This window comes from Myiozetetes cayanensis, unplaced genomic scaffold, assembly GCF_022539395.1.
Source record: "Myiozetetes cayanensis isolate MyiCay16 unplaced genomic scaffold, myiCay2020 scf21, whole genome shotgun sequence".
Taxonomy (NCBI): domain Eukaryota; kingdom Metazoa; phylum Chordata; class Aves; order Passeriformes; family Tyrannidae; genus Myiozetetes; species Myiozetetes cayanensis.
In genome coordinates, this window is record NW_026087423.1 from 13,928,723 (window position 1) to 13,954,618 (window position 25,896).

The following is a 25,896-nucleotide window of genomic DNA, read 5'->3' on the forward strand; positions in this document are numbered from 1 at the left end:
TCTTTCAGACCTTAAAACTGAGGCCCTGCAGTCTAGTGATTAGTGATCTCTCCTAGAAAGATGTAGTGTTTTATTACGTTATTGTAGTATAAACCACATTTTTGCATAGAGGACAATCTGAGGATACACATATATACTCCTCTAGATCAAGGGAAAACTCCCTAATATCTCCAAATATTCAACACAGGAATATTTTCTGTCCTCTATAACAAGTTTTACAGTAGCAAGTAAAAATAGCGAACATTTACAAATTAATTTGCTTAGAAATCATTATGGAGATTTTAACTTTCATTAACAAGAACATGGAAAACATAAACAATAATTTCCCCAAAAAAATATCAGTTCTAAAATTGTAAAAAAATTTATTAATTCTTATATTACCATTAAGTTCTTTCAATGGTTTTGCCATCTTATGTCACCAAATGATCAGAATTTACTCTTTCCATACACTTCTGTATCATTCAGTGATGCAGAGTCTGGATTTTTTTTTTCTTACATGTTTTTTTACCACCAGTCTTTCTGTGCAGCAGACTAATCGTGCTCTTGCTTTGACTTGGAAAAATAACCACCAGGGAACAGATTGCTTCCTGTACTGCTGAGTGTAAAGTGATGCATATGGCACAAAAACCCCAAACCAGCAACTCTTGGGACCATCACCAGTCCCAAGCAGGGTGCTGGTGTCACAGCAGCCACGTCAGCAGGTTGGAAAAAGGACTAACAAGTTGTAGGTTCTCATGCAGTTTCTGGCCAGGCTGCAGATCTGCTCACTAAAGATATTGCACAGAGGTTTGCAAGGATCTGGAGGAAGTCATTCAGATTCACAGATAACCACTGACAGCTACCAAATACACAGCAACACACCTGGCTCAGGACGTCCTTGAGCACAAGGACTGGGAGAGCACTTGTTTGTCTCTGGAAGGAAGCAGCACAGGCAGCTGCTTTGTTTCTATACATTTGCCCAGCACCTGCTTTGCACATTATAGCTGCAAGACTAAGTGGCCCTCTGGCCTCCCCCCATGGCTGTTATTGCCATGCTTCAAGTGGCACACACCCAGGGACTCTTCCATACAAGAAAACTGTAATATCCTTTAATTCTCCTGGTTTATTTCCTAAAGAGAAATAGCAAAGAAGGTAAGAGTTAATTCTTACCCACTATGTAACCGTGACAAGGTAAGTAAGTCACTGCAATTCTTTTGTGGAGTGAATCACTTTAATTCCAACCAAATGAGGTCCTTACTGTGCAATTTCAATTATGTTTAAATTTATCACCCCATAAAGAAAACTGCCATGAATCACTGAGCAGGAATGGTATAAATCAGCTTGTTCAGCTAGTTCAGTACTTTGGTATTTAAAGATTTTCACTATTTTATTTTGCTAAAAAAACCCTAAAACCTTTCAAAGGATTTGTTTCATACTTTTATTGCTCTCTAAAGCAGATTAGCAGTGCAGAAATAATTTGAAGAGCTGATTAGGAGGCTACTATTACAGCAAGCAAACACAGTGGAAGGAGTTTCTGCAGCTTCAGTATAATCCCCAGGGAATGTTTCTATTTGCATTCAGACATGGCTACAGGTGGAATATCACTGGACATTTAGGAGGCTACCTTGATTTCTTAGTGCTCTATTTTTTTTTTAAATTACTTGTTAGAGCCACATTTTCTGTTCAGGAAAATCACTCAAACCCATAATTATCTCCTCATGAAGAGATGTCAAGAGTTCTTGGCAGAGTCTCTGTCCAGCACTGAACTGTAAGAAATGACCACTGAAACGAGAGTTTCAGTGGGTCACTCAAACCAAGTTACTGCTGCTGAACAGAACTGCTCCTCAATTTCCTCATACAATGATGCTCCAAGTAATATTAACATTTTAATCTACAAATTCTATAGCACAGAACAAACTGCACAAGGACCATCTGGTTCATTGCACATATTGTAAAGTGCTGACATGCAAAAGTTTTATCTACTGGCAAAAACTTCTTCAGGTGTCTATGTAGATTGAATAACTTTCTTTTCACACAGCATTCCACATTCCTGACTGATTTATGGCTACATTTGGTTGGCCTGGGGATCAGTTCAACAGCTGATCAATTCTAAAATTTGCAAAAGCATTCTTGGCACTTCCAGTAATCTTGGGGAAAACAGAACCTTAAAAACCAGCAAACTCCTGAAAAAACAATAAAGGAGGGACAAGGAAAGCTTATATTTCATGTTACACATCTGTTTGGTCAGAGACCCTGCCCGTATAGCAATTGCCAACACATCCCAGCATAGAAACCAGCTCCCACTCCTCATCCTGCCAGCATCATGAGATATGCTGGAGAAAAGGTGCATGTGCATGAAAACTGTCCCAAAACACACAAACACGGGCAAGATCTGTGTTCATCACAACAGCAGGACAACCCAGACATGCCCTGAAAGGGGAATGGAGTAGATGCATAAACTTGCAGGAGAGGGACAGGGCAAACAACAGCAATGAGAGATTTGCTGAGGTGAGATGAAGGAGTTCACACAGATTCTGTAGAGAGGGTAGAGGAAAAAAAAATGAAAACCAACCCCCAAATAAGAAGATAAAGGTAATAGCTTGCTCAGCTTTTGTTTGAATAAAAATATATAGTTTAATTAGGTTTCTGTTGGCTACATTTAAATCATGTAATATTAAATTAATCTGTATTAAAATATGTACAAAATTGATGTAATGATGCATAACCTTTATATATTCCTTATAATACATGAAAACATTGAGGTCACAGAGAATTCAAGTAAACATTGCAAGAAGAAAAGAATTCCAAATGTACACATTTACACACTCACCAATGCACAGCAGGTTAAGGCCAACAAGCCATTTCATTTCATATCACCAAGGTACAATGAAATCTGTTGTGGAACAGGATGAGCTACGCTGTCAACATTTATATTGCTACAGAATCATCATGGTACTTTAGGATCTTTCCAGGAAAATTATTCCCAAAGTCAGGCTACAAGTGACAATACACTATCACAATGCATGACTAAAAAGGCTTTATTAACACTGGAAATCCTCAAATTTTGCATTGGGTATTTGGCAGTTACTTGGTATTTGGATTTTAAAAGCCCTAAAATCTTAGAACTTTTCTCACCAGACAATTCTTTTCATTAAACTACAAGACTTCAACCTGATGGTACTAAAAACCTGTTTCAACATTCTAGAATTTCAGGTAGAGTCAAATAGTTCATTTAAAAAATAAAAAGCATTCAAGCCAATTTTAAAAGCACATTTGAATGGTAATATAAATATGGAACTTCTTCAAAACCTATTTTCATTGTTAATCAACAACTAAACGTCACAGGAGCACGGCTACTAATAAAAGCAAGTTTGACAAACAGATGTCCTATTTACGAACACCCCTTATGGGGGTGGATGTTCAGAAAATGAAGTGTTCAATATCTGAGTGCTGAGGTCAAAATCCTTTTGACCTCCCAAGAGGCATAAAAACAACAGTCCAGGCCTGTACCAGTTCCTAAGATAAAGCAAGATCCATCACAAGTGCAGCACCAGGAACTTTGGAACATCCCAAACAACTGCGGAGGGTCTGATCCTCAGCGTCCAGCACTAGGAGCCAAAGAGCACCACTGTGTAACGAGGGCAGAGACCAAAGGAAACCATCAGCAGTCAAAGTGCAAAGAGAGAAACACATGGGGGTAGAAATCTTGGAAGCCATGCATGACTCTGTGTGTAACAAACAGCCTCGAACTAGTGTTCACCGTGTACTAACAGTCACACCTACAGACAGACTCATATCTCCATCTCTGTTCCAGAGAAAAATCACACACTGGCATAGGCTACAACCTTAACACTGTGAAAGAAGAATATTCTACAGGTTACTAGCTTGAACTGTAACTTATTTTTTAATTAATCCTCCTTATAGTGTCTTACCATTAGGACAAGAGGGAAATGAGGGCATCCAGGAACTTGCTCCGATCTTCTGTTTTCAATTCAATTACTAGAATACGAAACATTTTATTACAAGATGCAAACAACTGAATTATATGCCAGATGTCACATTTGAAGAACAATAATCCTGAGTATACTAATTTATATTCTTACTCAACTTTAAGAAGGAGAAAGAAAACCTATTTACTTGGACAAAACTAAAGCACACGATTTTGTGTTTAGACTTCAGCAAGCTCTGATTTCTAGGTGCTCATTACACAATACAGCAGGCACTTTTTAAATCTCAGCATGTTTCTTTTTGTGTTCCCCACACCTACATAAACACATGTTAAAAACTGCCTCTTTTGTAAGCATGTACAAAGGTGGGCAAATGCGTGTCTCATCAATACCACAGGTGGTTTGGCTGCTGAACATAACCCCCCTCACAGGTAAGCTCGCCGAGCCAGCAGTGCCCCCTGGGGCAGGGATACTCACTCGACATGTCGAAGTGGTTGTGCAGCGTCCTGGAGCTGGTGCTGTCTGCAGCCTTCTCAAAGGCCCTCCCGAAAAAGCTGGAACACAGACAAGCATTATGGAAAAGGATGTATTTACTGAGGTAGGAATGTGGAACCTTTTCCTTGCTGAGAGCTGAAAACAGCTTCTAGACGTGCCTCAGGTGCTGTGTATTCAACACACACCTTGCTTATGCGCGTGCAAAAATCTTTACATCTTTAAATCTTTACATTTTAGAAATGAAGCCATGGGCCACATAGCGAACTATTTGCCTCTTTTAGTCAATTATTTCCCTCTTTTAAGAGGGAGGGGAAAAAAACCACCTTGCAAGGAAGGTCCTGAAGACCTGTATCCTCTGTCAAAGGATCTCGTGCACGGTGTATGCAAAAGACGTGCTCTTCTTGACGATTCAAGTCAACAAAAAAAATGTTAAGTAGATACAGGAAAGATACATTTGCCTCAGAGACAGGAAAACTCTTGGGATAACCTTTAGTAAGAACTTATAAACATTGTGCTTACTTCTTCTTGTCCGAGCTCTCTGTCTCTGGAGGGATGCCCACCATGATCACAGTTCCCTGCTCCACATCCATGGGTGCAGCCATGACCAGGGGCAGCAGTTTGCAGCGCTTGTTTTTTGTCTGCAGGTCAGAAAGCCTCTTTGTTAGACAAAGCTCAGGAACCAATTTAGTATCAACTCTCCACATGAGATGGTACTACAGGCATTCATGTAAGGGTGTAGCTGTAATGAGTTCAACTGAAGGTGGTTTCTTTACAAGATCTCTTAATCCCCTTCTGCTTTCCAGCAAAAGTCACTTTAAGGACCAATAGAAATTTCAGTGATGTGTCCCTCGAAACTCAGAAAATTACACAAAGATTTAGACTGTGATTATCTCAGCAATGAAAACTCTCCCTAATGCTGTGAAGTCTCCCAGATAGGTATCTTTCCTAGAGCAGCATGTACAGATATGCCAAAATTATACAATCAATTAGCAGAAAAACATTATTAATATTTTCATATTATGTTTCTAATAATCAACTGCAAGTATCCAACACAACAGTAACTACTACACTGGCCAGAAGTTTGTGAGTCAAAAGATTTTAATTTACTTACAGAGCAAACAAATGACTTGAGTAAGTTTTTGCTAAGCAGGCACAGAGACACAGGTTTGGAAAACAGTTTCACATCTGGTGTGCCCTAGGAAAAGAGGAATTATTTCAATTGCAGTACAAGATGATTCTTACACCTATATAATTTTACTATCTACTGACAAGTCTAGAAGCTTTGTGTGGCTCAAGGAACATTACAAGAACCATCACAACCCAGGAGTTTGGACTCCCCCAGCTTTGCAGTGATCCCTCCCCCCTTGTGAGGGCTGGTTCTTCCTTTGGGAAGTTCAGAGCAGATGTCAGTGTTGACCCATCAGAGCACAGCACAGGATATGAAACAGGTTCTTTCTCCCAGTAATTCCTATGGAATTAGCAGTTAGGAAAAGTGTTATTCAAGGATGATAGAGACAAAAAGGAGAGTCAAATGAGCAGCTGAATATAGAATGCTGACCTCCATGAGGCAACAGTAGAGAAATGGCCCCTGAGAAATGACGAGGTTGGTGCAAATACAGCTGGCCACTGTCTGCTGGATGGCACGGAGCTGCTTCTTGGCCAGGTCCAGCCCTTGGTGCAGCTTGTCCAGGTTACCCCTGCAACAGAAAGCACAAAAATAGACATGTCCTTATAAGAATAAAGCTTGTCACACAAAAATGAAATCTAAACACTATTCACAGAGATAATTGGACTTTTCTTTAATAGCTTATGAAGCAACAATGCAGATTTGAGATACACAGTCCACGTTCCCTAAATAAAATTGCAAAAGAATGAAGAGACATATTTTCAGTACCTGGAGAGACTGTCCAAAGCTTTAATGAAATTAGTTGTTTCAGGCCCCTCTTTCTCTATATTCTCCATGAGAGAAGTTGTTGCATAAACTATATCACTTGCCGAGAACTTGTTCTTAAAGCCAAAGTGAATGCTGAAGGTCTGAACTCTTAAATCTTTCATTCTGCAAAATGAAATAAACCCAGGAAAGTTCATTAACATTGTCAGTATTAGCATACTGAGGAGACAGCTGGCCAACATTAAGAGCATGAAGACAAATCTCACCCTAACATTTGCAATGAGCCCAGTGTTACTTTGTCAATCAAAGAACTGTATTTTTTAAAAACAAGATGTTGGAACTTCTTCATGCAAAAATATTTGAACTTAATTGAAAAGTATTTTCAAATAAAACCTCTGTATTTAAAACAATTTACCCAAATTTGTTTGCAGATTCTTCAATCATTTCCCGAAGATTTTCTTTCAAAGATATGTCCATGGAATTAAATTTCTGTTTCACTTGCTTCAAAGGCAAACTAAAAAGAGAAGGAAAAAAATATGTGAATAGGCATGCCAGAGGAAAAAATAGTTTGCCTTGTTTTTTGATAATATTTTCTTAATTATTAGATAATTTAGCAACCTTAAGTCTGACAAAACTTGTTTGCATTAATTTTTCTTTAGTCCTTAAAAGGCAGATGTGAGAAAGCAGAGGTTACTTGCCAACCTGCCATTCCATGCATAGAGCTGAAGTATTGCTTGTAAACCAACAGACAACTGCCTCACTCAACTCAAAGAGACACTGCCACCTACTCAGAGCCCCACAATCATTTAAAAACTAACAAGTTGACTATTTATGAGCTATATGCTGAATATTTTCCCATAATTCATTGAAAAAATGATCCTTTAATCAAGATACAGATTTTTATAACTCACCCCATGTCAGCCAAAAACTCCTGGAGCCTCTTCTGCCCTTGTACAGACCAAAGCTTAAGTCTAGCAGAGGTGTATGAGGTATTACAGAGACTTTCGTAAAGAGACCAGTGCTGATACAGGGCCAGGCGCAGACTGGGCAGGAATTAGGGCAAATAACTATAAACAGTCATTTGAGGCTACAAACACCAACAAAACTCCACAAGTTGTGGTTAAGTATTCAGTTGCCCTCACATGTCACGTCTCTGTGCTACAAGAAATGCAGTGAGAAGCTGCAGGTGATGTAACAGAAGGATTCACATCCAACAAAGCATTCAAATCTCCATTTGTTGTAACTGCCTCTCAGCAGCAGAGCCAGGGCAGGGATATTGGGATTGCCTCTCAGCAGCAGGGACGGGGCAGGGATATTGGGATTGCCTCTCAGCAGCAGGGACGGAGCAGGGATATTGGGATTGCCTGTCAGCAGTAGAGCCAGGGCAGGGATATTGGGATTGCCTCTCAGCAGCAGGGGCGGGGCAGGGATATTGGGATTGCCTCTCAGCAGCAGGGATGGGGCAGGGATATTGGGATTGCCTCTCAGCAGCAGAGCCGGGGCAGGGGTTTTTTTCCCTGGATCGAACCTCCAGAGGGGCTCAGCACATGGGCAGGGTGCAGCTCCCCAGCCCTGGGCAAGGATACTCGTACTCAAAGGCTATCCTGGTGCAGTCGATGGACAGGGAGTTCTCCTCGTCCTCGTTGCGGTGGTTGTGGCGGGACACGTGGCGCTGCAGGGTCCCGATGTCCGTCACGTACTTCATCCTAAACGACAACAAAGCCCTCACTTCACACTCTTCTGGGGAATTTTGTTCTTGAGTACGAGAAAATGTTTGGTACAGTCAGCAGCATGAAAACATCTCACCCCCCAGCTTGCTAAAGGATGGTTTTCCAGTGTTCAGCCATATACCCAGGCAATGGAAACTCAAACAAACCCAATGCTGAGAGACAGACCGAGAGACTGGAAGTTACAGAACATACAAAAGCTTTTCCCTTTAATAAAACTCTATCAAGTTCATACTTAGGTAAACTACTATTAAACACCATTTCTTCCCAGATCAGAAGTGATTGTTTTATAATTTTGTGGAAAATAAAGTTGGTTTTAAAATTCTAAATAGTAGAAAATACTTATTCCCTTAGGTTTCCCGATCTCTACTAATTGCTATTAGTTACTCCCAAACCCAAAATTTTAGAAGGTAGACAAATAAATAAGAAATAATAATAAATATAAATTAAAAAATCTTCCTTACTGAGTGATTTTATCTTGGACCCATTGATCCGTAAGGCCAACAATAGCCCACCTAAAATTATTTGGGAAAAAAGGAACAGGAAAAAAAAGGTTAAAGCAACAAATATTCCAATATAGTATGTTATATTTAACCCTCTAAGTGTGTAACAGAAAAACCAGAAACACTGTTCAGCACCAGTACCCAGAAGCTCCTAGCAAAGCTGTGTACTGTTGTTCCCTCTCTAGCAGTCGTACACACGTAGCACCTACAGCATCTTGCTGCTTGTTATTCACTGACACAGAAGTGACCTCTAGTTGAAGATGTGCATTCACTCACACAAGCTGAGTAATTCTGGGCAATCCTGCCCGTCTTTGCTACGGGTTTAAGCTGCCAGCCTCTCTGGAAAAGGATGAGGGGAACATACCACAACATGTCGTTCAAGTCCTTAGACATCATCCACGCCAGATCAAACATCACCATCGCAGACTGCAAGGGGGGAAAGCAAAAAGACAGCATGAACAGTCACAGGATTCTCACTTCATTAAACAGACAGAACACAGGTGAATTTGCCAAGTTTTAGCATGTTATTAAAGCTCTAGGAATCACGCTGGAGTCTGACAATCTGCCAGGGTCTTACTAAGATACTAAGGAGAAAGCAAAATGTTTCAGAGAGCTCTGTGAACCTGTATTATATACAAAGCAAACACTTAACAAAATATAAAAACAATCAAAGGCCAAACAACATAAGGAACAACATAAGGAAGTTTGATGTCCCAAGTGCCATGTATGGGATATCCTGAACTTTGAAAGACAAACAAGTCCCTTACATGTTCAGGTCTTTTTGTGAAAGTATCTTGTACAGAGATAGATACTTTTGTCAAGACCTAAAAATCCACCAGAAAACATTAAACTAAGTTAAACCACTTATATATATATATACAAAAATAACAAAATGTAACAATATTCTATTGCACATTATTATTAGATAATTATATAGTTGTAATAGGTAATTATAACCTCAGATATTGTCCAGTTACCTTTACATTGTCACCTCGGGTTTTTATGGCAAACAAAGAGTTTATACTTACTGAGGTCCCATGGTATTCATACTGCTCATAATCAAAGAGAATTTCTCGTCTAAAAAGGGGAGAAAAAACAACACATTTGACTAAAGGATGAACTGGTCATTGGATCCAATTGAAAATATAAGTCCAGAGTTGTGAATAATATCTCAGATTCATTTTAGCAATGAAAGAAATTAAACTCGGGCTAGAAATTGTGCAAGGCAAACAGACTCCAGTAATAACGTGGAAACCACTCTGAAATGTACCCATAAAGCAAAAGGAAAAATTTATTAAATCATTATTCCTCAAAGCCCATTTTATCTGATTTGCTCCTGCCTGTTCCTATTAATGAGATTGTAAAAGAAGACAGAAGCACAGACTTCACCCTAGGACAGGCAAGATAAGAATACCACAGCTATTTCAGTGAAGCAATGCACCTATTGCTACTCAAATTTTAAATTACTATTTACAACGTCCTTCATCTAAACATTTTAGTTTTATACAGTAAATATCCCTCTCAGCTTTCTGAACAAAACTAGAACTAAAGCATCTTGCAAATCACAGCTTGGGATCATATGTTTGCATTCCTAACAAGATTCCGGTCAAAGATTAAGACAAAGAGGTACAAGCAACATAAAAACCAGTCAGCACACCTGCGCGCTTCCCATTCTCGCCTTTGTCGCCTTCTCATTGTCCTCTCTATCACATCCTGTGAATTAATTGGGATGGTAAAAGCTAGGTTAGCATCTAGACACTTTAATGATTAAATCTTAATTAAAAAATGTAATTAAGGTATTCATTATAAAAAACTTTTTAAAAGAATTATTAAAAGAAAGAATATTGCTATGAACAACATCTCATGAGAGAAGTGTTAGTATCAAATATTTTTCCAAGGAACACAGTTGTAAGAAGTCATTAAGCATAATCAAATTCAAAACATCTTTTTGTGTTAGGAGAAAATATTTCTGTGCAGTTCAGATAAATAAACCTTTGTTATATGTGAAACTCTACCTGATTATTTTTAGATCATGCACTTGAATTTGTGATCTAGTGGAACACAATTTTTAAAGTGAACTACAAGTGTTTGATGCAAAGTATAAGTTTTAACAGTTTTGTTTTCTTTATTTTCACAACAAAGTAGCAGAAACACACCTCTTCAAAACGTCTGCGTTTGTCTGAAGGTTCTGACCCCTCACTTTCCTCCTCTGAATCCTCTTCTTCCTCCTCTTCATCTCTGAAGATATCATCATAAGCAGGAACATCGAGATCATCATCCTGCTTGACTAACAGCTTAATCTAGCAAGAAAAAAATGTAGTTAGGGAGTAAAACATCTTAAATGACATATGAGAATACTTCAGTATTCTTACTAAGAGAAACTAAAAATTCATTTTTATTTTATAATGTCATTTTATAATTCCAAGAGTATCAAAAACATTGGTTTTGAATACAAAGACCATACTGATTTATACAAAGTAAGGGTAAAAAAAACCATATTCCTTTTTTTACAGCATTACTGGATGAATTATTTTTACTTTTTTTTTGATTGTTAAAATCAAATAATTTGTGTTTAATACTTGGAATTCTAGGTGTTGCTAGATGCTGAGATAATACATATTACATTCTGGAGGATGTTTATCCCCTGATTTATGGCAGCTTGATTTATAGCACCAAGAGTAATCTGTGTTTACTACTGACAGCTCTCACACTGCTAACAGTATGGATTTTACTACAGAAAACAGGGTTTTTTTTCTGGTCATGTACATTGCTACTGCAAACATTCATTAATGCTGCTTCCTGACCTACTACCTAATGCTGGAAGCAGTTTTGCCCTACACCACTCACCAGCACACTGTGGGGAGGTTTTTGTCATGAAAGAAAAGTCCTTACCTGTGTGTCATTGTAAACATTCACTACATTAATAGGTCTGTGGCTGTCACATACAAAAAAAAAGGTATCTTCTTCAGGCTGCAGGATTTCCAGGAGGTCAACATTGGCACCACAATTAATAAGAACAAAGTATTTGAACTGGAAAAAAAAAGGAGGAAAAAAAAACCCCTTGTTACTTAAATTAACAGGGGACATAGAAGACTGAAAATACCTTTACAAAGCCTTCAAAACACTCATCATCACCAAAACTTGTATTTGCTTTCTGATATTTGATGTCTTCATAGCAGAAATTTTTTGTAAGACAAAACACCAAATTTGGGGACATCCAATACCACCACTCTTTTTATCTCAAAAGGTATGCAAATCTAATTTGACTCTATCAAAATTATAGCACATTAGTTTGACCTGATATGAAGAACTTAACAAGTTTGTTACTGGTATGATAGAATGTCACCACAGTTTTGAGGTAACCATTAATAACAAGCAGTTTAAAAGCTGACATGTTAAATGGGAAAAGGTAAGAAGTGCCCCTCTTTAAAAGATGAGCTGCAGCTTAAAAGGTTTCCTGTCTTTTGTCACCTGGTCTTTGTGCTCGAGAAAGGCCGTTTCCAGCTCCTGCCATCCAGACACTGGGACCAGGGTGTACTGCACGTGGTCACACTGGAACAGGGCCTGAAGGGAAGCAAGCGGCTGTCAGGGGAGCTGAAGGGAACAGCCTCTCCTACAGTGCCAAATTCTGTCCCACACAAATCTTTCTAGTAAAGACATCCCAAATGCCAAATCTACAGGAACCCAGAGTGTGACTCACCAGTTTTCCGTGTCATAACTCATGGAAAAAGTAAGTTACAAAAGCAGATTAAACCTTTACCCTTTCTCTGGTTCAAACCAGTTAAAAGGATCCCAGGGTATATTTTCTTTTACTGCAGTGATAATGAACCAAAACTTACCTGGAGTATTTTACAAGCACATAATGCATCAACATCTGAAGCAACAAGAAGAAGAACACGCTGCAAAAAGAACAAAACAAATATATTAATACAGGTGTTAGATCTGATGTGCTGGAACATAAAATGCATAGACCACTGCGAGACCAGAAATTTAGGTAGATATCATTATAAGCATGAAATGGAATTGCTTCTGAATGGACACTGCAACCAAAATTAACCAGTTTGGATCCCTGTAAATATGAACAAAAAACTCCAAAGGATACCCAAAATACGTCAGCTGCTTTAGGGAAATGTAACTACTCAGGCTGCTCTGAATCACTCACTGGTTTCAAGCTTCACAAGTAGTCAATCCCTACAACTATTTTAATTGTGTCTAGAAAGGCCTTGGTTTTCAGCATGGCATCTGGAACAACTTTGACTACAGAAAATCTTACTAAAGTAAGAGCAAGGCAACGTGTGAAATAATTGTGTTGCCTAAATCAAGGTTGACTGGTGGATTGGGTTTTTGTTGTTTTCAGTTTTGATGTTTTTGTTTGAAAAGGATGTTGCTGTGTTGGGGTTTGGGTTGGGGTTTTTTTTTTGAGATTTTGCTCACAGTTGGGGAATTCAAGAGAAATACTTTCATTAGCACAGTCTATAATATAGGTTCACGGGCAGCAGTGCCAAACCCCTGTCTAACAAATCTTTACTGCCTCGGTGTACAAATCTGCTGTGAACGCAGTTAAGCAAAACAGGGGTTAAAAATTAAAGCAGCCAACCAGACCTGCTAACGAGCCTGTAACAGAAACCCTAAAGATGACGGAATCTGGGTGAACAACAATAAAACAGTTAAACAGAATAGAAACAGAACAGCTTAGAGACATCACGGTTAAGCACCAGATCCAGAACACCAGAGCACTCCTGAGGGAGCAGCACTGCAATGGAAAGCCCTGGCGAGCCCTCGCCGCGCTGGCGCGGTTTTGTGTCGGGTTTCCAAGGGCAGGGAAAGGGAAAACTGCCCGGGGATGTTTACCAGCCGGGGGAGAGGCGCTGCCCCCGACCCCCGGAGCGCCTCAGAGCCGCCTCAGCGCCGGGACAGCCCGCACCGCCCCGCTCCGTGAGGGGAGCGAACCGCGGGACCCCGAGGAGAGAGAGAGAGCCCTGAGGGGAGAAAGAGAGAGCCCGGAGGGAGAGAAAGAGAGAGCCCTGAGGAAGGGGGGGGGAGCCCCCCGCCCCCAGTCGCGGCCCATCACCCGCACCTGGGTGACGATCACATCGTAGAATTCCCGGCGGCAGTCGGAGATGAACATGGCGGGAAGGAGGAGCGGGAAGGAGCGGCGGGAATGAGGGAGCGGCGGGAATGAGGGAGCACCAGCGCCGCTCCCGGGCCGGCCCCGCTCAAACTGCGCGCCAACCAGCCCTGCGCCCCATTGGTCGGCGCCTCACGACACTGGCCAATGGGAACGCGGCAGCCCCGCCGCCGCGACGCCGACTGCCCAGCCCCTTCCGGGTGTCCGCCAATGGAATTGGAGGGAGGCGGGGGCGGCACGCGCGGCCGGCCAATCCCGAGAGGGCCCCAGCCGGAAGCCCCGCGCTGAGGTTGTGTAGCCGTGCCCGCCATCTTTTCCGCGGGCGAGGTGTTCGTCCTGCCCTTAGAGCGAGCCGGGCCAAGCGGCGGCGGGGCCGCGACAGCGCCCGGTGACCCGGAGGGGGTCGGCAGGGCAGGAAGCCCCGCGCGATGCCGCCTCAGGTGCGGGGTCCCGCCTTCCGCCCTCACAGGCCATGGCGGCGGGCGGCGCGGGGCACGCCGGGAGGGGCGGGGCGGGCCCGCAGAGCCCGTGAGGCGGAGCAGCCGCCCCGGCCCGGCCCGACCCGACCCGGCGGCCCGAGGAGCTGCGGGCCCGGCACCGCCGCCATGGTGAGCCCGGGGCTGGCCACGGGCACGGCCATCGCACCGCACCGCGCCGCGGCAGCGCTCGGGGGCTCTGGCGCTCCCGGGGCGGGGGGCACCGATTAACGCGTTCTTCTCTTTGTGTTGTTTTTTTCCGCTCTAGTTCTCGTTTAACATGTTCGACCACCCCATCCCCCGCGTGTTCCAGAACCGCTTCTCCACCCAGTACCGCTGCTTCTCGGTGTCCATGCTGGCCGGGCCTAATGACAGGTCAGATGTGGAGAAAGGCGGGAAGAGTATGTGCATGTTTTATTTTGACTAATAAACCTGTTGGAAGGGTGTTTGTGAATGTTGTCGAGTAACGCAGCTTTTGGCCGAGCCTGCAGAGACGTTGAACGGCAGGAGACAGCTGAGCACCCTGGGTGGGGCCCTGAGGAAGGAGGAGGCGTCATCTTCCATTGCCTTGCTCTGTAATTAAAAAACTTCCCGAGTGAGTCTGGGTTTAGGAGGGTTAGAGTAGGACAGTCTTATTTTTTGAAGTCGCTTGTTTCGATCTTGGATCTAGTGTAAGCCATGGAAGTTTGTGACTAAGAACTTTCTCCCCCCACCCGGTTGTTGTGCCTCCCTTAACTTGAACAAAGAATAATAGATTGGCTAACTTCATTTTCAAGCTGTCGGATCGATGCTGCGTTGTTTTAAGTTGGTGTCATTAAAGAGCACCTGTGAGCCCAAACAAGGAAAATTAGCTTTGGAAAATGTTTGCCTTAGCACTAAATACTGTAAAACCTTGTCTCCTCTTTTTCTTTCTTTTTTCATTAAATTCTGAATTATCATTAGCTTATCATGACTGATTCTACTGAAATCTCTGGCTAAAAATGAATTTGCAGGAGATTTTAGAATATCTGTTTTTTTTAGAGGGGGCTAGAGAAAGGAACGGTAAAATTTTGTTATGTACTCTTGTACAGGTGTACTTTTCCTAATCTTACATTTCTCTTCATCCCTGCAGTAATTATGCCACCGTCGGCTTTGGATCAACTCAGTAAGTGAATATTTTATTCTGGAACAGCAACATTAGAAATGTCAGCAAACATGTAAGCAAATGCCACAGTGTTTTAGCTGTCTCTGGAAGTCTGACTTAAATCGAGAATATGAGACCAAGTAGTTAAAAAATGTATTCTGAAGATGTTTTTTTCTGTCAGAATTAAGGGGCTCGTCTGTCTTCAATACAGACATTCCAAGTGTTGGGCTACCTGAGGTGTGAATCAATGTTAATTAACTATTAATAGTGTACTCAGGATAATGGTTACAGTTAATCTTGTAAATTCTTAATCTCAACCAGGTTGTCCTGGATAATGTTGTCTGGAGCAAAATCTGTTTTAAAAACAAAAAAAAGTGATAGTTAATTTTGAATTGGGGAAAAGATAACCAAATCAAAAACATAAAGGGTCTTTTTGGCCTTTTTAACTAAGGGGTTTTTTCCCCCCCTTGGAGTTTTAATCTTAATAGAATTTCTCTGAGAAATTACTTTAGTAATTTAATTTTAAAATAGGCAGGACCTGTTAGAAGCCATTAGGTAGATGCTGAGTGGTGATAGCACAAGGACATAACAGTAATAGATTCCTCTCTCATTCCTGCTGCCTGCTCATGTTTGAGCTTGGGGAAAGGTTGGGGGAGGATTTAAAGCTCCAAGTGTGATGCCAACACAGTATTTGTGTATCTGCTTTCTCTCCTGGATTTGTAGTTTGGAGCAGTTGGGATAATGGTGGGAGGGGAATCCCCTCCTGCAGTCTGGCCCATTCTCTTGCTGATGTTTGGAAGCTCCAGCCATGTGTTGGTGGCTGCTGACCAGCAGAACTTTCCTGTCCTGTGTCCCCAGGCCGCCTGAACATCACTTACCCCATGCTGTTCAAGCTGACCAACAAGAACTCCGACCGCATGACGCACTGCGGGGTGCTCGAGTTCGTGGCTGACGAGGGCATTTGTTACCTGCCACACTGGGTGAGCTGCTCCTGCTGGGCTGACAGAACCCCAGCAGCAGCATTAGCAACTTGCCAGTTTCATATTAAAGGAGTGCAGTGTTTCCTGAATGTGTCTCTGCTGCTCATGTTCCAGCAGCTTTCAGTCCCAGCTCAGGTTTCCCTCTTCGAGAGGTTAACTAAGCAAAGCAGCCTGTGTTTAGGATGCACCTGGCTGTTATTCCTGAGATGAAACCAGGGTAAACACGTCAGGGAAGATGGTGGCCCCAGCAAAACCAGATATGCACAAGGAAAGAGACTTGAAAACATCTGACATACTGACAGTGGTTTGTATCTTTGTTTCCGTTCTTGCAGATGATGCAGAACTTGCTGCTGGAAGAGGGAGGCCTGGTGCAAGTGGAGAGTGTTAATCTGCAGGTTGCAACTTACTCAAAATTTCAGCCCCAGAGTCCAGATTTTCTTGACATCACCAATCCCAAAGCTGTGTATCCTTCCTATTTGATGATGGAAAAGATTTTTCTCCCAAATTGGAACAATCAGGCAGAGCTAACTTTCCAGCTGAGGCTCATGCTCTTCTGGTAGTAGGTGACTGCTGGTGCTGCTCCTTCTGAAAACAAAAGGGATGGAGAGCTGTTGTACAGAGATGTGGCCAGCTGCTGGCACAAAGTGTGGCCTGGAGTGAAGCAGCAGGAATCTTGGTTTAAAAGTCCAATGAATTTTGAGTGTCCCTTTGAGGAACTTGTACACCCTAATGTTTACTAAAAGGCTACCTCTGGTGTACTGTTGATTTGTAAATCATGTTTGAGAGCCCAAGGATCAGAGGTCTGTAACACAGTAACTTTAAAGCTTTGCTGTTGCCTTGAAAACAAGTGTTTCATCTTAACATGCCCTGAAGATTAGAAAATGCATTGAGAAACTTCGCCTGTCTAACGACTGGGGATGTTATTGCCATCAACTACAATGAAAAGGTACAGTAGAGGGTTGAGGGCTGCGGACTAAGTTCAGCTGTTGGATGTTGGTGCTAAAACAGTCAACCCAGAGCTGTGCAGTGTTGTTGACAAGTAATGCCAAGTGGAAGATTTTGCAGCTGGTTTTCTCTTGGAGGGGAAAAGTGGTCATTTAAGCCTTTCCCTGAACTGCTGTTTAAGCTTTCTTTTGACTCACAAGAAAAGAAGCCGTTGCACTGTTGAAGTTTTTACAAGCCAAAGGAGAGAATTTATCCTAATTTGTTTTCAAAAGTGCAGATTAAAGTACAGTAAGAGTGCAGTGAGGTACAGTAATAGGTAGGTTCTCTCAGTTCTGAGTTAAAAACCTTTGCTCTTAAGTTCTGTAGAGACCCTGCAGTATCCAGTCCTCAAACTAGAGCACTCCCTGCAGTTTTCTTGAAGCTGTTTGAAGGGAAGGGCTTACATGTGCTTTTCTTGTACATAAAGCTGAGCTTTTTCATGTGCAGTCCTAAAACACCCATTGGTGTTTCAGATCTATGAGCTGCGGGTAATGGAGACCAAACCGGACAAGGCCGTGTCCATCATAGAGTGTGACATGAACGTAAGTGAAGGCGATGTGGAAGGTGTGCCCTGACTGTGTCCTCCCGGGGGAGGGACAGTGCTGTACGTCCAGCACCTCTGGTGCTGCAAAAAAGGTACAGGCAGATGGGTGGGGAGGGTGACTCATCTGAGAGGACTCCCTGTGCCTTTGTAACCACGCCCGTGGTCTAGAGTGGCACTTGATGTACCATCAGGTGACGAGTGCATGGTTAGCTTCGATGTGCCTTATCTGGGTTGTATTTAATAGCCGTGTCGGGGATACTGTGGTGCTGCTGTACTGCTCTGTTTCAATTACATGCTAAGGCTAATTCCTGGGAGGCTTAGTCTTTTTTTAGTTTTGAGTTAAAATGTTCAACAAACAAATCTCAGTTCTTTCTAGATCTAATACAGTGATGATAGTTTGTGGAGTTTGGAGGAATAGTAGTATAAAGCTTATGATTAAAAGAAAAATATTAACTGCATTTATTTTCATGGTTTTTGTGTAAATAGGTGGATTTTGATGCTCCTTTGGGGTACAAAGAACCAGAAAGAAGTGCACAACACGAAGAGACCACAGTAGGTCAAGTTTCTGTTCTTCCAAAGTGTATTCCCTAGAAGTCAGCATTGCTTGTGGGGAAGCAGTGAGCCCCAATTTCTTTTTTTTTTTTTTTTTCATGAAACAAGTTCTTAAGGTTAAATTTGACTTACCAGGAGCTTTTGCATGTGTTACTTAGGAGATGGTTGTTTACCAACTGTTGGTTTTGTAAAGGGATTGTTCTGAGGTTTGGTTTGGTCAGAAGTACATGGGACTGTTTCCACGTTGTGCATGTCACAACACAAGCACAATGAATTCCTTGTTTTCTCCCTCCCAGGATGTGGAAGCCGACCACAGTGGATATGTGAATGACATAGGATTTCGTGTAAGTCCCTTATTTCTGCTGGTTTCTGAATGGTGTAGAATGGTGAGGGAAAGTTGTTTCAAAGAACTGCGAAATACTAATGTCTGTTCCTAGAGGCGATTGTCATTTAACTAGTGGGTACCTGCAGTTGTTTTATGGTGATTGCAGCCAGGAACTGGATGACTTGCTGTCTGTAAAGGTCAGTCTGTAAATGGGAGACTGAAACATACTCCTGCAGCCAGGGTCCATCAGCTTACATGCACCAAAAAGAAACATGCCGAATCAAATAACTAAATAAAAGTGACTGTGAGGTTGCACAGATATATATATATATATATCTATAGTGTCCCTGTGCAGTGAACGTTCAAATACCACAAGTTACATTAAAACTCATTATGTATCCATAGGCATTCTCTGGTTCTGGGAACAGACTGGATGGCAAGAAGAAAGGTGTGGAGCCTAGTCCCTCACCGATTAAACCAGGAGACATCCGAAGGTATGTTTCATTTGTCAGCAAGTGAAGAATCAGTGTTTGAGTAGAGTTTTAGGGTTTTTTTCCTGCTCTTGCAACATAAACAAACTAATTTCATCATAAACTTGCCTTTAGAAAATAAGTAGTCTTATCTACAGGCTGCATGGAAACATGGCCCTGGCCAGGCTTCCACAGCAACTCCAATATTTGGTTATTTACCTCATGCAGTGCATGAACCTTTGGAAAATAATTCAGTGATTTAACTCTGGAATTATTTAGTAATGGAAATGTGCAGCAAGTGTTGGTACAACACTGACAGACATGAAAGAGTTCTCACTGTGTTCAATTCCATGGTAGGTATAAAACTTCTTTCATAATATCTTTATACTTCTTTTCCAGAGGAATTCCCAACTATGACTTCAAGATTGGTAGAATCACATTCATCAGAAATTCACGCCCACTGGTTAAGAAAGTTGAAGAGGTAAATAAAGTTGAGTGCTCCCAGTCTTGCACAGAATTAGAACATTAGAACTAAGGTCCAAGTGTGTGGTTCCTCTCTCCATACTTAATATTCACAGCATGCTTCTGTTAAAAAGTGGTAGCAGTTAACTGGTGTGAGTTAAGTAAAAGCAACCTCTGGTGTCCTTGTGACTGATGTAAAAAGATGGGCCTGGTGTGTAATGAGCCAGTGCACCCTCATTTCAGGTGGCTGCAAGGCCACCAAAGTACTCCTATTTTATTTTCAGGAAGAAAATAGTTAATATCTAGATTAAGGGTGGGGAATGTCTACAGTCAGTGGCTGCTCTGATGGAATGTTCTTGCTCATGATTGTTCAGCTTTCATCACATGCAAGCTCTGAGCAAAGAGGTAACAACCTTTTTCCCCTCTTTCCTTTCTCCAGGATGAATCTGGAAGCCGATTTATTGCCTTTTCAGGAGAAGGCCAGTCCCTGCGCAAAAAGGGAAGAAAGCCCTAGGCTGTGGGACCTTCAGTTAGTTAGGAGGAAAATAAAGTAACAGTTGCAGCATATTGGATCTTAGTTATTGCAGTTAGAGGAGAGATCTTCTGCAACATAGGAACCCTGTTCCTGGTTCTGGCATGTTTAAAACCAGAGCTGTCAGACTGTCTTAATTTTCAGTTGAAAATTGAGTCCTGAGCTTTTCGTGTGTGTTGTGACGAGGGGAACGTAGATCTCTGATCAACCTGAGAAGTAAAACTAACAAAGCTCTACCTTACTAAAGATCCAGTTCTTAGACTACATCCTCCCCTCCTATCCTGAGTGATGATGGTCTCATGTCGCTCTTTGCTTGGTATTTTCCTCCCTCTCTATATAATTTTGCCACAATTTCAGGTAAGCTTTTTTGGTGTGGTGCGGGTGAAGGCTGACACTTGGGTGTTTAGGACTTTGGTGCTCAAGGAGTCTCCTTGAGCTTTAGCTTCAGGTGTTGGGTTATCAACCATTTTAAGCAAACCCCTTGTAAGTGCTTTTTATATTTATAATTATTAACATGCCTTTTAATAGTTCAGATGCTATAACGTAGCGATCTAATGGCAGGTGTAGGGAGAGGTGAGACCCAGCTGCGCTGCCCTGCTTTGCAAGGCGGTGTGGGTGTCACCCCATGGTAGGCGCTGTGCTGAAAGGTCAAGTAAAGGATCCTGGTAACCATCTGTGTCCCTGTGTGGTGATTTGGATCCTGGTACCCGGCTGCGTCCCTGTGTGATGATTTGGATCCTGGTACCCAGCTGCGTCCCTGTGTGGTGGTTTGGATCCCTGTGTGGTGGTTTGGATCCCTGTGCGGTGATTTGGATCCCTGTGCGGTGATTTGGATCCCTGTGCGGTGATTTGGATCCCTGTGCGGTGATTTGGATCCCTGTGCGGTGATTTGGATCCCTGTGCGGTGATTTGGATCCCTGTGCGGTGATTTGGATCCCTGTGCGGTGATTTGGATCCCTGTGCGGTGATTTGGATCCCTGTGCGGTGATTTGGATCCCTGTGCGGTGATTTGGATCCCTGTGCGGTGATTTGGATCCTGGTACCCAGCTGCGTCCCTGTGTGGTGATTTGGATCCCTGTGTGGTGATTTGGATCCCTGTGTGGTGATTTGGATCCCTGTGTGATGATTTGGATCCTGGTACCCAGCTGTGTCCCTGTGTGGTGATTTGGATCCCTGTGTGATGATTTGGATCCTGGTACCCGGCTGTGTACCTATGTGGTGATTTGGATCCCTGTGTGGTGGTTTGGATCCCTGTGTGGTGATTTGGATCCTGGTACCCGGCTGTGTCCCTGTGTGGTGGTTCGGGCGAGGCCGAAGCGGGCCCTCCTTGCCGGGGTGCGCTGTGAGGGCGCTGCTCGCGCGCCGCCTGGCGGGCAGCCATTGGCTCTGCTCTCGGGGCCGCTTTGTGCCGCCCCTCGCCATTGGCCGCGCCCGCGTGTGCGGCCGTAAGCGCGTTGGCCATTGGCGGGGGCGCGGCATGGCGGACGCGGGCGGCTCGTGGCGGGTGAGGGGCGCGGGGCCGGGGTGGGGGGCTCTGCTCGGCCCGGCCCGGCCCGGCTCAGCCCGGCCTTGTGTCCGCCCGCAGCCGCCGCGACCGTGCGAGGACTACTGGGGGGAGTGGAAGCACTGCCGCGGGCTGCGCCACGCCTTCCACCACTACTACGCGCACGGGGAGCTGCCGGCCTGCGGGCGCTGGCGGGAGGACTACGAGGCCTGCCGCGCGTGGGAGCGGCACCGCGCCGCGGCCGCGCAGGTACCGCCGGGGCTGCGGGGGCCTGGGAGAGCAGCCGGGGAGGGTCGTCCTGACGGCCGTTTAAGGTCCAGGGAGTATTTTCAGTGTTATGCTGCAAAAGCCCTTGATTTCAGTTATTCTGACGTTCCCTTCCTGATAGGAAAAGCTGCGACGTTACAGGCAAAAAGCGTTCCTGCGGTGTCCAGAAATGCCTCTGGCTCAGCCCCACGACGCTGGAGGACTCGGGCCCTGCAGCAAAGGCTACAGCATAACTGCTCAGCCAGGCAGGAAAGCCCTTGGTGGGGAGGGCTGCACAGAACTCGCAGTGTTCTTCCTCATGCAGGAGTCACAGGCAAAATATGACTTAGTTAAAAACCTGTGTCCTGGCTTACTTAGATAGCATTTGGCACTTCTGTTTAAGCACGATAAATTTCTTTTTCTCATGGGCTCTTTTTCTCATGGGCTCTGGAATATCCAACGCTATCAAGGTAATATTTTTCCTCTGTTTCAGGAAGCTTTGTGCAAGAGTGAAAGAGCTCGAGTCATGGAAAGCCAGAAGTACGCTCCTGTGTGGACACTCAGGAAGAGCCCCCCACCAGATTGGTATCTACCCCTTGACCAGGACAAACCAAATTAGGAAGATTGTTTGCTGTGTTTAGTCAGTAACTTAATACATAATTCAGAACTGTGCTGCCTTTTTTCCTTCCATGTCATCTTGAAGTTATACAACTGTAGCTCTGCCCTGCTGTACTTGAGCACTCCTTCAAAAGTACTGAGAGTTTATTTAAACGCTGAGTATTTTTTAAAGGGAGACTTGAGGTGCTTAATTTGTCTCTGGTCTTGTATTGCTCTTACACTTTAGGATTTTGTCTCAGCAACTCAGCAGACAACTCCCAAATTAATGCAGACGTGATCCAGCTCCTCTTGCTAGATGAGGGCCTCTTCCCTTCCTGCTGGTGGTGTGCACTTTTGGAACAAGGTACCCACCCCAGGCCTGCAAGACGGGCAAAAAACAAGCCAGGAATCCTCCCTCCAGTTCAGGACAGTCCCAACCACTGGCATTTAAAAGGCATTTCCCAGAACAGGATTGTTGTGGGTTAAGAGCTTCTCAGCTGATGGGGAGGTGCTGCAGACCCTGAAACTGCCCCTTTGTGGAACTACTCTTGAATGATGGTGTGTGTGGTGGTAGTATTCAAAACTACAACAGAAATAAATGTTTTAACAAATGTAGAGATAGATCTGGTTTGGTTTAGGGCAAAACCACGCAAACTTGATTACACAAGTTACGTGGCAATTTAATAAAATAAAAAAGCTGGCTTTGGCACTGGGTAAGGTTGTGTATAATTCTTAAAAAAATCCAAACGCACAGATACTTCACTAATATTTTATTTACAGTCCCACACCTGCAGCACTGGAACCTGCAGGAAGAATTGTGTGTTCTCTCTCCCTTCAGTCCGTCCGTCCTTCAGTCGCTGAGCAGCTCCTGGCAGGAGCCCCTCGCCCTCCTCACTGCGTGTACACCTTGGTGATATCAACACACTTCCCCTCGGGGGGGTCATAGCCAGGAAGGGGGGGGGTGTAGGTGGGTCCATCCCTCTGGAAGGGGAAAAGCCCCTCATCCCGTCGGATCGCTGCCTGGTACAGCTCCTCGGATTCCAGGCGCAGTTCCTTCAGGGCCTCTTGCTGAGATTCCACAAGGCTCTGGATTGCTTTCTTTTCTGCCTCATCTTGTTTCTGCTTAAACAAACACCACTTCTTCAGAAGTAAAACTCTTCTTTCAGTCTCTTCAGGAGACAGAGGGGGAAGGCTTCGCACCCTGGCAAAGAGTAGGGTAACATTGTGAGGGAGAAATAACCTGACTTCAAAGACCAAATAAAAAAAATCAACCCCCAAAACAAAACAAAAAATTAAACCCACAAAAACAAAACCCCAGAGAATACATTTAATTTACTAATAATTTAGTCTGTCTGCAAAGACATCCCCATCATTCTAACAGGAAATTCCTGTTACTTTTAGCAAGAACAAATAACATTTCCTTTTCACATTTTTGTCCTTATGGAAGTGGATAAGGTTTTGTACCAAGGCTGGCTGGAGTTGTGCAGAGAAATTCACTGCAAATGCAGGCACGTGGTAAAACCAGAGTCACTGACCTGTTGCTGTCCGAGTACTTGAGTGGAGTTATAAAATCCTCAATTGGGATCAGTTCTGGGGCAGCTTTTTCCAATTTTTTAAGCTTCTTTTTCATACGATCCTTCTGTGCTTGCTCTCTCCTAACATCCACTTTCTTCTTCTTCTTTGGTTGTGCTCTACAAGGGAAATAGTAAATAAAAGAAGGTATTTTGTCCTTTGATTCAACACCAGCAACTTCCACTTCAGTTTTCCAAGGACTGTTCCTTCCCATTGCTTAATTTGGTCCCTTATAGAAGTTTCCTGCCATGAGTTTTATTCAAGTAGTGGAATTTCCACAAGACAGTGACTTGTCTGCAGAGAGAGCTGTACTACCCAGGAAAAGCTACTTTGTGCTGAACATCAGAATGATTTGAGGACATTCCCCAAAAATTGAAGTGGAATTGTTTTGCACTAGCTTGGAATGCAGCAGAGCAGGTAACAGGTTTGGAGTGGAAAGGACCTTAAACCTCATCTGGTTCCAACCCCCTGCCATGGGCAGGGACCTCTTCCACTAGACCAGGTTGATCCAAGCCCCATCCAGCCTGGCCTTGGACAAATGTTCTTGTCATTTCATGTTAAAGAAGAGAGTGGGTGGTTTTACTGCTTCTAAAATTTGGAGCCAAATTCAGGCTGCAAATGTTACTCCTGTAGTACTTCTCCATGCAAATCCTGTATACCCAAGATACCGTGGCCCACTCCACAAACTGACCCTCACAGTGGACATCAGGGTGTCATTCCTGCCTTGCAGACTAACCAACCAACCCCTCTCTGAGGGTACCCAACAGCTACCAGGGTACTTCAGTGCATCAAAACAAAACACGGACACCAAAATGAAATGCACGTGGGCTGCCTTTGCCTTCACAGCAAAGCATTGCTGCTTCAGCTTTCACTGCCTGCTTTCACAGCAGGGACTTCTGGAGTACTGCATAAATCCCAGTGTGTCCAGCTGCATTCAGTGCCTGAGAAGCAAATGCTGCACAAAGCACAAAGTGGTAATTGTGTCACCTCTGAAGGGCCCTCGAGAGGCCAGCAGTCCTTAACTGCTTTGGCATTTGGAGACTCAAACACGCACAGGTAAAGCTAATCTGGACTTGGGAAGATCTGTGTTCCCCCGCAGATGAGAACACCGCTCTGTAACTCCAAGGCAGCCGCACTCACCTCACAGGGAGGGACGTCCTGAGGGTCAGCACAGAGCTCTGCCAGTGACTCCCTCGGAGCGGGCCCCTCTGGGGCAGCAAGGAGCTGCAGGAGGAAAAGGAACATAAAGCATGAGGACAAACCGACTCTGGTGGCACAAGAGCTACTTGTTAGTCAGAAATGAGTGATGAGTTTTGAACCATCTCAGCTTGGGGCAGGATCCAGCGTTTGCCCAGAGATGACCTCCAACTCTTCAGCGAGGTCACTGACCCCAAACCCGGGCTGGTCGGTGCCGGATCCCCCCGGGGGCAGTGCCGGGTCCCCCCGGGGGTGTTTCGGGTCTCCCCGGGGATGTTTCGGGGTCTCCCCGGGGATGTTCCGGGGTCCCCCCGGGGTCAGTGCCGGATCCCCCCGGGGGTGTTTCGGGTCCCCCCGGGGTCAGTGCCGGATCCCCCCGGGGGTGTTTCGGGTCCCCCCGGGGTCAGTGCCGGATCCCCCCGGGGTCAGTGCCGGATCCCCCCGGGGGTGTTTCGGGTCTCCCCGGGGGTGTTCCGGGGTCCCCCCGCCCGTACCTGGCCCGGGCCCCGCGCAGCGCTCGCGCCGCCGCCCACATGCCCGCGGTGCTCTCGCGGCCCGTCCGCCCGCGCCCCTGCCCCGCGCCCGCCGTTCCGGCGCACGAAGGTTCCGCGCGGCGCTCCGCCCCGCCGTTGCCGCCCGGCAGGGGGCGGGCTGCGCGAGGC

At 44.3% G+C, this 25,896-nt stretch overlaps 4 protein-coding genes across 5 annotated transcripts; 2 read left to right on the forward strand and 2 right to left on the reverse strand.

Moving 5' to 3' along the window:
- Positions 1-3,416: 3,416 nt before the first annotated feature.
- Positions 3,417-13,673, reverse strand: CDC45 (cell division cycle 45). Its single transcript, XM_050318488.1, has 19 exons — positions 13,620-13,673; positions 12,382-12,441; positions 12,014-12,106; positions 11,435-11,572; positions 10,699-10,842; positions 10,200-10,255; positions 9,571-9,619; positions 8,907-8,968; positions 8,504-8,554; positions 7,899-8,018; positions 7,224-7,355; positions 6,728-6,826; positions 6,316-6,477; positions 5,980-6,118; positions 5,533-5,616; positions 4,941-5,059; positions 4,404-4,480; positions 3,912-3,978; positions 3,417-3,607 (listed from the first exon to the last, which is right to left on the reverse strand). The coding sequence occupies exons 1-18, from the start codon at positions 13,668-13,670 to the stop codon at positions 3,914-3,916; spliced, it is 1,701 nt and encodes a 566-aa protein (XP_050174445.1). The 5' UTR covers positions 13,671-13,673; the 3' UTR covers positions 3,417-3,607; positions 3,912-3,913.
- Positions 13,674-14,137: 464 nt separating this feature from the next.
- UFD1 (ubiquitin recognition factor in ER associated degradation 1) lies at positions 14,138-20,790 on the forward strand. Its single transcript, XM_050318640.1, has 12 exons — positions 14,138-14,278; positions 14,415-14,547; positions 15,258-15,290; positions 16,128-16,249; positions 16,582-16,712; positions 17,123-17,195; positions 17,707-17,775; positions 18,264-18,329; positions 18,626-18,673; positions 19,060-19,148; positions 19,524-19,605; positions 20,026-20,790. Exons 1-12 carry the CDS (start codon positions 14,276-14,278, stop codon positions 20,098-20,100), a joined length of 924 nt encoding a protein of 307 aa, XP_050174597.1. The 5' UTR covers positions 14,138-14,275; the 3' UTR covers positions 20,101-20,790.
- A 109-nt stretch (positions 20,791-20,899) lies between these two features.
- CUNH22orf39 (chromosome unknown C22orf39 homolog) lies at positions 20,900-23,172 on the forward strand. 2 transcript variants are annotated; one of them, XM_050318644.1, is made up of 3 exons: positions 21,582-21,622; positions 21,704-21,871; positions 22,362-23,172. In XM_050318644.1, the coding sequence occupies exons 1-3, from the start codon at positions 21,596-21,598 to the stop codon at positions 22,485-22,487; spliced, it is 321 nt and encodes a 106-aa protein (XP_050174601.1). In that variant the 5' UTR covers positions 21,582-21,595; the 3' UTR covers positions 22,488-23,172. The 2 variants fall into 2 exon arrangements, with proteins under 2 accessions (XP_050174600.1, XP_050174601.1); XM_050318643.1 differs by having other exon boundaries at positions 20,900-21,871.
- A 48-nt stretch (positions 23,173-23,220) lies between these two features.
- MRPL40 (mitochondrial ribosomal protein L40) lies at positions 23,221-25,800 on the reverse strand. The gene is made up of 4 exons (XM_050318641.1): positions 25,729-25,800; positions 25,178-25,261; positions 24,001-24,156; positions 23,221-23,666 (listed from the first exon to the last, which is right to left on the reverse strand). Exons 1-4 carry the CDS (start codon positions 25,767-25,769, stop codon positions 23,357-23,359), a joined length of 591 nt encoding a protein of 196 aa, XP_050174598.1. The 5' UTR covers positions 25,770-25,800; the 3' UTR covers positions 23,221-23,356.
- Positions 25,801-25,896: the final 96 nt, after the last annotated feature.

Excerpts from the sequence above, each read along its gene's own strand:
- CDC45 (XM_050318488.1), bottom strand. The coding sequence starts at position 13,670 with ATGTTCATCTCCGACTGCCGCCGGGAATTCTACGATGTGATCGTCACC. Across the intron at positions 6,119-6,315 it reads GCTTTGGACAGTCTCTCCAG|GGGTAACCTGGACAAGCTGC; the intron begins GTACTGAAAATA and ends TTTCTGTTGCAG. Across the intron at positions 4,481-4,940 it reads GAGAGCTCGGACAAGAAGAA|CTTTTTCGGGAGGGCCTTTG; the intron begins GTAAGCACAATG and ends TCTGTGTTCCAG.
- CUNH22orf39 (XM_050318643.1), top strand. The coding sequence starts at position 21,596 with ATGGCGGACGCGGGCGGCTCGTGGCGGGTGAGGGGCGCGGGGCCGGGG. Across the intron at positions 21,872-22,361 it reads ACCGCGCCGCGGCCGCGCAG|GAAGCTTTGTGCAAGAGTGA; the intron begins GTACCGCCGGGG and ends CCTCTGTTTCAG.
- UFD1 (XM_050318640.1), top strand. Across the intron at positions 17,776-18,263 it reads TCATAGAGTGTGACATGAAC|GTGGATTTTGATGCTCCTTT; the intron begins GTAAGTGAAGGC and ends TTGTGTAAATAG. Across the intron at positions 19,149-19,523 it reads AAACCAGGAGACATCCGAAG|AGGAATTCCCAACTATGACT; the intron begins GTATGTTTCATT and ends CTTCTTTTCCAG.
- MRPL40 (XM_050318641.1), bottom strand. The coding sequence starts at position 25,769 with ATGTGGGCGGCGGCGCGAGCGCTGCGCGGGGCCCGGGCCAG. Across the intron at positions 25,262-25,728 it reads CTGCGCGGGGCCCGGGCCAG|CTCCTTGCTGCCCCAGAGGG; the intron begins GTACGGGCGGGG and ends TTCCTCCTGCAG. Across the intron at positions 23,667-24,000 it reads AAGTACTCGGACAGCAACAG|GGTGCGAAGCCTTCCCCCTC; the intron begins GTCAGTGACTCT and ends ACTCTTTGCCAG.